This window comes from Magallana gigas, chromosome 1 (genome assembly GCF_963853765.1).
Source record: "Magallana gigas chromosome 1, xbMagGiga1.1, whole genome shotgun sequence".
Taxonomy (NCBI): Eukaryota; Metazoa; Mollusca; class Bivalvia; order Ostreida; family Ostreidae; genus Magallana; species Magallana gigas.
In genome coordinates, this window is record NC_088853.1 from 67,349,058 (window position 1) to 67,360,146 (window position 11,089).

Sequence of the window (11,089 nt, forward strand, 5' to 3'; positions counted from 1 at the left end):
TGAATATAAACTTTAATTACATAGTAAATAAACCCATACCTGTAATTAGCTGAATAAAATTTTATTCAGCGCACCATGGTGAAGGTTTAAATATTATTAGTGTCTAAAAATTACTGAAGCGAGTCTAAGCCCTTCCCTATAGATTATTTTGATTTCATATGTGACATTCAAATAAACGGTTCATGCGTACAAGCATGTATTGTGCTTGCATTTATATACAAATCATGTTTCCGTTCAGATTTGTTGTCATTGGTGGAACAAAACACATACAGCTGACGATCAGAAGAAATGAGTCTCAGTGTTTAATAAAAAGCGTACACGAGCGCTTGAAATTCAATAAAGGTAAGCATGGCTTTTCTTAAATATAAAATACAGTTCATCATTTTCAGGAATTATTATCATCAATGATTATCATCAAATTTGCCTTTATGAAAATATAGATAACAAAAAGGTGTTTCATTTTGTATATATTAATGTAAATTTGTATAGAAACAACCGGCTTTTCTAAAATATGAAATACACCGTCGTCAAGAATGTGTATTTGTATATAACAGCCATATAAAGGTGCATTTGATGCATTTTAATCTTATCTTCCAATTGTTTATTATACTGACATTTTTTCGCACCTTTTAAGATACGATAAGTCTTGTTCTAAACAAGGCTTCAATCTCAGGGGCTACATTAAATCAACTTACCCAAACATTATTTTAAATGTCAGTATCAGCCGATACATTATGTACTTGTATGAATTAGAGAAGTCTTATAAACAAAATTCTTTAGAATGAAAAAAAATATACAGTAAGGTTATGTATGATCAGTTTCAAAACATTGCAGTTAACACCCAACACCCCCCCCCCCCCCCCCCCAAAAAAAAATGCGCGTAAACTACTAATCATCTCTGCATTCGATCAGTTTTACCTTTTGGAGTTTGCATTAAAATTTGGAAATCTCCAATAGTTTTTCCTGCCTCGTTAAACCTTCGCTCTATTTGTCATAGAAATGTCAAATGAATATGATAAAAAAAAGTCTATACAATTCACACAATACGGCTGTTAAAATCTCTTGTATCGAGTATTTGATTTAACTTTACATTGTTGCAGTAGGATTTTAACGTCACCAAGATATGTTTGTGTTTACACAGGTGAATGTTACTGTATGCGCCCCCATTTTATACTCGCCCCTTTTGCCAGCGGGGAAAATTACTACTGGAAAAATTTCAATGTCTTACATTTCCTCTCTTTAAACACAGCTGTGTTTGGGAGAATTCAAGACGGGCGAGCATGTTTGAAAGTGAAGAAGAGTGAAAATTACACAGGGGTAAAACTACATACACTATGCTGGACGCAATAAGCTTAAACGGGAGTAATTAGGTGTAAACTCCTTTGTAACTTACAGCACTTTTAATAAAATGCATGTATGCTATACAACATTCAGTAACTATTTTTAATCGAGTTTAAAAAAATATGCAAGTTCTGTAATAATGTGTGATCTCTTAACCGGTTTCTTATGGGATATGTAGTTGACTATTAGGATAACCCCAACTAAACCCCGGGATAACTTTTTGGGCTTACTTGGGGTTTACTTTGGATTTACTTTTTGAAAATTTGGTTCCACTCAGATTTACTTTGGGTTTACTCTTGGTTTACTCTGGGTCCACTCTAGGAAACCCTTAGTTAACCAAGAGTAAATCTGCAGTAAACCCAGAAAGTAATCCCAGGGTTTAGTTGGGGTTTACTTTCTGTTATGTTGGGTCTAATTGGTACTGTATATACATGGTTATTATCGCCTCGTGTAATGTTCGCCCCTACTCACTTGCAAACAGTTTCGTCCGGTCTTAAATTCTCCCAGATGCAGTTTTATTTTAAAATAAATGATTTAAAGTAGATCCAGTGTTCTGTGATGTCACACTTTTTTGTAAAACTTTGAATTCTTTAAAAATTGTGCAAGATAGTTTTATTTATTATATGTGAATTTTATCACATGGATGTAATTAGAATTATTGGTAGGTTCAAGATATTTTCGCACTTAATTTTATCCTAAATTTCCAAATTTTTATATATCTTATCCATGCAAAGGGGAAATAACTCTTTTTCTGACTTTTCTCTCAGTTGTATGTCTAAATGCTTTTTTTTCTTATTTCATCGATTACTTTTAAAATGTTTTTGTAATTTTAGTTTTCTGATAATGTTGACGTTAAAATTAAAAAAGAAAAACAAATTTCTGCCTACAAGATTTTACTTTTAACAAAAAAAAATACGGTTTTCTAATGCTAAAATATGCTTTAGTTTATGTTTATCTGGCATCTCAAAAAGTGTGATGACATGTATATTTTTTCAAACAATTGATGACATTTAAGTCTATTAAGTTGAAATCAGTTCGGTTTTTCAACTTTCCTCAGAGAATTTTACGAGTAGGGAGCTACCTTAAGGCATGTGAGGTCGCATAATCTTACCTTCGCCTGCCGACATCAACTGCGAAAGAGGCAAACTAATAATAAATGAATATTTTCCTGTATACAGTATCCCTATGTTATGTAGCTAAAGGCCAACAGAGTATCTAAGAAAATTAGCTAGGTACCACCTAATTTTAATCAAAATGTAAACTAAAAATAAATCTTTTAGTTAACGTTTTTATTAAAGCGTTTAGTAGATGTTTTTAAAAAATAACACAGTTTGTAATAAGTTGGACATTTTTTAATGTCATTATTTTATTCTAATTACGAAAACAGATAACGAATCATGGAGTGTTGTCCTTATAAAATGAGGATTCAGACATGACACTTTTGAAAAAATCAAATACTATCCCTTACAAACATATGGAGAAAAAAATCGAGAATATTTAGATTTCTTATTCTCTATTTTTTATAATATTGTGCACCTTTCATTAAAGCTACAGTAGTTAACCGATTTTTTTAAATTTGATATACAGAATAAAGACCATTAATGAAAAGTAGCTTAAATGTCAAAGACAAAGTATCGTTACATGTGATACATGTACCACATTTAAAGAATAAATCTTTACAATAAGAGACATTTCGATTTTGATTTATTTCGCAGCATGGGTGAAGCAAGCTACCCATATAGAGTACATCGGTGTTCAAAGTGTCCTGGGGACACACAATACTATTGTGAATCTTGTCCACGTAATATGTGTCCCCAATGTAAGGAGAATCATTTGACAGATCTTAAAACTATAGATCACAATGTTTTGACATATCGTGATAAAGTCAACCATATCCCTAGACATCCTAGCAAAGTTTATAGGATGTATTGTGAACCCTGTCAAGTTCCTGCTTGTGGTTATTGCCAAAACCATAAAAAACACAGCATGAAAAATGTGAAAACAGCATATAAAAACAAACGAAAACAACACGAAAGAACCATTCACACCATTAGAAGTGAGGCTCTTTTTATCAGACCAGTTCTATTAACCGGGATTAAAACAGATCTTAAAACCTGTGAAACAAAATTTTCACTTTACCAGTCTAGGTTGTTAACAAAGGCTTTGAAACTGAAGGATCTCATTGACTATTTGCTATATGATCTATTGAACAACGTGTTTTGTGACTTTGATTTCAAACACAGATGTTTAAAACAGAAGATAGAAATGGGCAAACATATTGTCAGACTACATAGATACGTACTAAGATATGAATATTCAACAATAAGACCACTACAATTCCTTTCGTTCATAAAAAAAGCTCGTCTCCTTTATAAACACTTAGCAGTCCACACCAGCAAGTTTTCCATGACTAAGTCACTCAACAAGGAGGATGTGGTGAAGTTACTGAGTGGAATCCAAATCACAGAGAGAGAAAAACGAGACTTGAGAAACGAGTGCCTGCTGAAACTGATGCCTACTCCTGACTTTCATCAATCTCTCACATTGACAGGTGGCCGTTGTTGTAATCACATTTCGTGGTTGACATCAAACAAAGTTTGGATCAGTGATACACAATACAGACTCTCTTTGACAAACACACAAGGTGTCGATCTCCACAAAATAGAGGATTTATATCATGATGAAGAGTCCTATAGTGATTTTTACGGAGCACACACTGTTACCCATGAGAGTGAATTGATTTACTTAGATATGAGTTGTAATATCAACAAACTGTCAAAGGATATGAAAACAATCATCACTTTCATAAAGAACACGGACTCTACATGGATACCACTGAGTTTGCACTGGTCCCCGTCCACTAGGGATCTACTGGTCGGTATGTATAGAAAGGAACCGCTGACAGGCAAGGTAAGCCGGTATAACCAGAATGGCCAACTAACACAGGTTATACAAAACGACAACACTGGACTGCTGCTGTATACCCTTCCTAACTATATAACAGAAAACAATAATGGGGATATCGTGGTATCTAACTTTGACTACTATCCATCTTGGTCTGGTGCTGTAGTGGTGACAGACCGTGGAGGAAGATATCGTTTCTCATACACTGGGCATCCACCAGAGATAGGATTAGAGCCATGGGGAGTTTGCACTGATGCGCTGTCACATATTCTAGTGTGTGATAAAGGAACGGCCACAGTGCAAATGTTAGACAGGGACGGTCAGTTCCTGTCACATCTACTGAGAAGACCACCTGGGATATTTACACCATGCAGCCTAAGTTATGATAGAAGCACTCACCGTCTCTGGGTTGGATCTCACAACAACAACAAAGTGGTTGTATTTAGGTATATAGACCGTCAGAACGTTTTGACAGGTAAGTCAGTTTAATTTTTTTTTGCAAAATTACTGTGTAACTACAATTAAGTTAAAACACGATCAGATTAATAATGCAATAAATATGTTATGTCTTTTAAATGTAGATTGTTTTTTGTTAGAACACAGCCATAATCAAATATTTAGATACATAGACATGTTTTTTTATTAATCAATCAACGTACATGTCTTTATAAGAATATTATTTAAACACAATATTGGACATTTAATGTGATCCTTTGTATACATTAAAATCCCAAATTGAAAATATGTTGGTACAACAGTTACTTAAGGAATAAGCAATCATTTTTTGAGTATTATGAGGTAATCATTTCGGTCGGGGCGTGGTTAAATTCAATACAGCCCGAAGGGCTTTATGAGAGATTTGACCACGCACCGACCATAATCATCACATTATAGTAATTAAAGAATGATTCCTTATTACATACTTATATTTATTTTATTTCCAATTTGTACACTTTAGTACAACACTATTTCAAAACCACAATTTTTATGTAGCACATGATATGTATGACTACGAAGCTCAGCCAATACCGTTTTACGGTTATGCTACAAGACACACCAATTTTGTGTCACTCAGTGTTTTCTATGTTGAAGTTATTGGGTTTTAGTGTTCAATATTGATTCATAATGTTATCAAAGACAAAGATAGTTAAAAATGTAAATATAAGAATTTACAAACTGGGCTGAGACTCTGCTTCATAGTCTGCCTATTTTTAACATCAATTTACCTATATCATATTATTGTTAAATATATTTTATAAATATTCATTGTCTACTTAAAATGTCCCTAAATTAAAAGATAACTAAAAACAAAACATTTCTTAACACTTTTGTCGACAGATTTTGCCAAATTAATTTCTTCTATCTAACTGTGGATGTTCAATGTCTCTAGCTCTTTATCCAATCACTACAGATTCTATAGAGTCACCGAGAGAAATCTCAACCACAGAGATAGAAGCAGCACAACAAGGAAACGAAAATCTATTCAAAATGGCGGTTTCTCCTAAGTCAATCCACTTTTTCCAAACAAAAGATGTCGATTGTTGTTATCACATTTCCTGTGTGACACCAAACCGGGTCTGGGTCAGTGACCATCGAGGCAATCTCGTCTTATTAACCGCAACAAACGTTGTTTTACATCGGATGGAGAATTTATTATGCAGGCGTTCGAATAGAGGCTTTGGGTTACACACAGTGAACAGTGAGGGTGAATTAATTTATGTAGATATATCTTTTAACATCAATAAACTGTTAACAGATATGACAACAATTACAAGATCTATAGAGAGAAGAGACTCTACATGGAAACCACTGTGTGTGTACTCATCTCCACATACTGGGGATCTACTGGTTGCCTTGTATAGAGAGAACACAAATACAGGTAAAGTAAACAGGTACAACATGAGCGGGCATCTGACACAAACCATACAACATGACAACATAGGGCTTGAACTTTATAGTGGTCCTCGCTTTATTACAGAAAACAATAATGGAGATGTTGTGGTGTCTGACTTTGATTATATGTGTGGTGCTGTAGTGGTGACAGAGCGTGGAGGAAAACATCGTTTCTCCTACAAAGATCTTGCACATCGATCAGGACAAAAGTCGATGATGCCTTCTCCCTTCGCATTATATAGAACTGGATCAGGAATCAATCCATTCGGAATCTGCACCGACGCGCTGTCACATATTCTAGTGTGTGATGCCAGAACCAACACAGTACATATGTTAGATAAGAACGGTCAGTTTCTTTCACTTCTACTGGACTTAAACATATCCACACCTCGATGCCTGGGCTATGATTTCAACACTCACCGTCTCTGGGTTGGGTCAGATCTCAAAAGTATTGTTTATGTTAATAAGTGCATAGACAAATACACTGGCAGGTTAGTCTAGTAATTATAATTTACAATTAACGTCAGTTGTAATTGTAATTATAAAATCAGTTTTAAAAAATAGAAACATTGGATCGGTATCACAAATCAAACAAATTTTAAAGATTGATCAAATTTTTCTCGAATAATTTATCAAACTCATTGTTTCTTTTGTTACAGCATAATTAATAACAATTAATGCATTATTGATATAATATTACCATTTAACTAACCGATTACCAATGCCTTTTTGTAGATGAATGTCTGTGATGGGTATGATTTGTCCATCCACGACCAACGCCAGAATGGAGATTGCTTAAATGTTAAGAAGTCATAAATATTTTTTGTACAAATATTATCTCTTGTCAAAACCACACATTTAGTTTGTCACTTTCTGAAACTGGCATTCACCTGTGTGTGATATGTATGGATAACAATAATTAGACCTGTTTCTGAGCGAAAAAAAAATTAAATACATTTACTTTTGTTAAAATAGAAGAATGAACCAGATAATCACATTGTATAGTAACATTAATGTTTACTTATTAATAAACGAATGATATTTTTTAATCAATTTTGAGAATCATTTTGCTTTGTTAAACATGTCATGATATAAACATCAGTTACAAATTGCCGTTGTTTCGGATTCTACGAGACGTGGCAAGCGTGGCTGGGCGTACTTGAAGTGATTGAGAGAGTACAGGTAACGTAAGGCAAACGAACGTTTGACGTGTCAGTCGTAGATGTCACGTAAAATTGTGTTTGGAGACAGGCTGCCACTTTCAACGTGCAATTCTCGTAGGAACCGTACTATATGGTCTTCCTTTTTCGTGCGACAAATGTACGCGTGTCTTGAGAACGGCAGAAATAATATAAGCGTCGTACGTCATTCGTACGGACGTCTTTTGTGTCTCACTACAGCTGCACGGACAAATTTTTCACATTGAATTAAGAATAACTGTTTTTCATAAGATATGTACTGAATGCTGTCTTCTGTAAAAAAAGTGAATATTAAAACGTCAAAAGAACTCGGAAAGCAAGCGTTTTTGGCATTGCTACTTTGGTACCTTAGACTTGCTACACTTGACGTAAAAATTAATCTTTCGTATCTGAAACCATGAAAAATTAAAAAATTCTCTGACATCAAGAAGAAATTAGCCACCAAAAAATATGTCGGGATTTATGTATAATTATTAAATGATTATTACCCTCACAAATGTCACATCTTTAAATGCTATTACATGTTTGTGCTGTTGTGTTTTAGTACCACTCCACGCCCCTTAAAATCAGAACCTTTGGCAAGCAAAGATGAACTTTTAATAGAAAGTAAATCTCTACAACGAATCCGTCTGCTTATACAAATGAGCTTTGTGATTTCATTCATTTTGAAAATCAAAGTCTAAATATTGGTATTCTGATTTTTAAATTATGAAAACACTATTGGAATAGTGTTTATGGTTATAATGTATAGTAATTTATATGTTCAAAATAGAGAGAGGACTCTGTTTGCGAACAAATATAATCACACTTTCGAAAATAAGTAGTATATTACTAATTTGACAGTTCTATAAAAAATATCCTATGATAACTTTGTCTAGTAGGATGTGTTTAGGTTTTGTATTTGTAGTTTTAGTTAAAAATATCGTTCTAAGCGGTAACATCATTTGTTGTCTCCTTAAGGCAAAAATGTTTATGTTTAAATCTTACCACACTTGCAAGTCCAAGTGATTGATATTTTTTTCTACAATTTACCTAAATATCCTTTTTTTGGTTCTGTTTGTCTTTTTCAGCTTCATGTTAGAAAAAACGTGGCCTTTTTAGGGTATTCAGTAAACGATTTGATTGCATTTTGGTGAATTCTAAGTTTGTTTCAGAGATGAAAAAAACCATGCAACTATGGTATTTATGGCTTTTTAAAAAAAATTATTTTGAACAAAATGACATGTTTAAAATCCTAATATGTTTTCTCGATGCTCTGTCTATATTTCTTTTTATTTTAAAAATCCATTACCTCGACAACAATTTGAGAAATGAACATCTTTTACTTTAGCTTTATGCATACTATACCGGGAAACGATGATGCAGATGATTCAGCAATATTCCTTTTATAAAGCCACATAACTTCTTATCTCCAACTTATAAACGTTACATATACGTTTTACATAAAAACACTGTACGAATTATGTAATAGTCTTGCGCCTACGGCTGAATGGAAATTAAAAGACGGACAAGGTCGTGCAAACTTAAACTGTATTCGCCCCAGTTAAATTAACCGAAGCATATGATATGACACAGATATGACAAACCGTATATCTCGCTATAACAATAAAGATGGGTGTATATCTTATATATAATCAATACTAATACATACAACGCCCATCAGTAAAAAAAAAATATAAATATCTTAACATGAAGGAAATCAACAAGTGTTTGTCTACTTTACTCTTAATATTTTCTCCTTTTATTCTCTAGATTTCATGACAGCTATGATATACTTTACTTTAATAACTTTTAGATATTCGTATATTCGTTACAACCGAGTTTACTATTACCATATATTTACATTTTCCAGTGTCTTTGTCTGTGATAACACTACGTATCGAAGTTGTAATATAAAACCCAAAACTTCAAATGACGCCAAATTGAGGCGCCAGCGGGGCTTGCTTATTTATATTTAAATATTTAATCGTACGATGGCTTAAAATTATATAAGTAATAAGGAATCATTCTTTGAATAATATGAGGTGATAATTTCGGTCGGGGCGTGATCAAATCAATCATAAAGCCCTTCGGGCTTTATTGGATTTGATCACGCCCTGACCAAAATGATCACCTCATAATACTCAAAGAATGATTCCTTATTCCTTATAACATTTCACAAAGGGGTTGGTGGGAAATTTTGTCTGGGCTCCCCGGACCTTCGTTCGCATTTGTTTATCTGTTGTTTATTGTGTCCAACAAAATAGAGAATGAAAACCGATATGCCATAAACATGCTTTTTTCGTATCTGGTATGTGAGGTGTTGTACATGTATTTATAAAAAATGCCGTTTTGAAATTTATATAATTACAAGTCTAGATACGATTCTTTTAAATGCCAATTTTGATGACATATGTGTATTCCATGGCAAACAAAAAAGTTCACTTCCAAGAATACGTAAGTTTTGTAAAAATTGTGTTTTTATATAAAATATTCTCTTGTTCCTCAAGTTGGAAGGCAATTCATTTTACGCATACGCAGGTTTGATTGTTTGGTAACAATAAAGTTATAGCCTTCCAATCATATTTCCATTAAGCTTTTGTTCTGGAGGGGGGGGGGGTGTTTTGATTTGGTTTTATGTTTTGTTTTTTAAACCCGTATGTTGCAAATGCTTGCTTTTTCTAAGTTCAAATGTCGGTGGTGAACTTAATTGTTCGGGAGGTGCGGTCCCGTTTTGTTTAAAATTACTAACGTAACCCTACTGAATGTTGGTTCCTGCACTCAGCTCGTAATAATACATTAAATGATATATTTTCCACAAGCAATATATTCTTCAAACATTGATAGTCTGGAATTAGACTGCCTTTATTTAAATCTGCCTGTCCGCTTGCATATGGACTCACAATTTTCAGGTGCATTTTATCTTGTTTGCAGAATAAATTTTTTAATTACATTTCAATGTACAAAACATTTTTTATTGACAAATATCAAAAATTAATTATAAAACTGAGCGTTTTTAATTTCCGCCAGGTTTGTTTCAACTTTATTGAGTTAAGCGTCTTTTAACATCAATTTCAACTTACTATAATGTAGAATCTCACTTTAATTAACCCATGATTAGTATTCATATGAAATATAATAACAAAACATCTCTCGTTATAATCCAATATATGCTCTTGCAACAAGATAATTGGTTTTTAATTGGCTATCTCTTTGATAGAGTATTTCAAAAAATGTCGTTCTTTAAGACCTTAGCTGGGTCACAGTATGAATAAGACGCCTCAAATGCAGACTGAAACATCTCCAGAGTGATATATCCATGATCAGAAATCAAACATGGAAACCACCTCCCGTTTGGTCCAATATGTCTTATTCCGATAAGGTCATTGAGTTTTGTTGTGGTTATTCCAAGTTTCTGCGTAATCATACCTATGTATTTATCATCAGCACGAAACCGAGGGATAAATGGCATAACTTTCTTGATTTTCTGAATGACGTCATTGCTGAAGAATATAGTGCATCCCGCAACGAAAGGAGGATAGCAATGAAACGGATACTCCTGTTTTGAAACATAATGTTTAAAGGGGTAGAAGCGCACTGGAACAGGTCGTTCAAACAAATATCCACCATAAAGATTCTCGATTTGCTCCTCCTCCACAGAATATAAGTACTTCAAAGCATTAGGAATGTTTACATACATATCGTCATCAACGAAAAGAGAATACTTCGCATTGCTACAGTATTCACTGATCCAACCAAACGCCATCTCCATT

At 33.6% G+C, this 11,089-nt stretch overlaps 1 protein-coding gene across 3 annotated transcripts; it reads left to right on the forward strand.

The window, feature by feature from the left end:
- Positions 1 to 231: 231 nt before the first annotated feature.
- Positions 232 to 7,425, forward strand: LOC117686978 (uncharacterized). Of its 3 annotated transcripts, none has more exons than XM_066067034.1 (4): positions 232 to 342; positions 3,057 to 4,720; positions 5,657 to 6,629; positions 6,874 to 7,425. In XM_066067034.1, exons 2-4 carry the CDS (start codon positions 3,058 to 3,060, stop codon positions 6,875 to 6,877), a joined length of 2,640 nt encoding a protein of 879 aa, XP_065923106.1. In that variant the 5' UTR covers positions 232 to 342; position 3,057; the 3' UTR covers positions 6,878 to 7,425. The 3 variants fall into 3 exon arrangements, with proteins under 3 accessions (XP_065923106.1, XP_065923127.1, XP_065923069.1); XM_066067055.1 differs by lacking the exon at positions 6,874 to 7,425 and having other exon boundaries at positions 5,657 to 6,124; positions 6,224 to 6,867; XM_066066997.1 differs by lacking the exon at positions 6,874 to 7,425 and having other exon boundaries at positions 5,657 to 6,867.
- Positions 7,426 to 11,089: the final 3,664 nt, after the last annotated feature.

What these genes read in the sequence shown, in the direction of transcription:
- LOC117686978 (XM_066066997.1), top strand. Translation starts at nt 3,058, where the DNA reads ATGGGTGAAGCAAGCTACCCATATAGAGTACATCGGTGTTCAAAGTGT. An exon ending in CCGTCAGAACGTTTTGACAG is followed by an intron (nt 4,721 to 5,656) that starts GTAAGTCAGTTT and finishes CAATCACTACAG; the next exon opens with ATTCTATAGAGTCACCGAGA.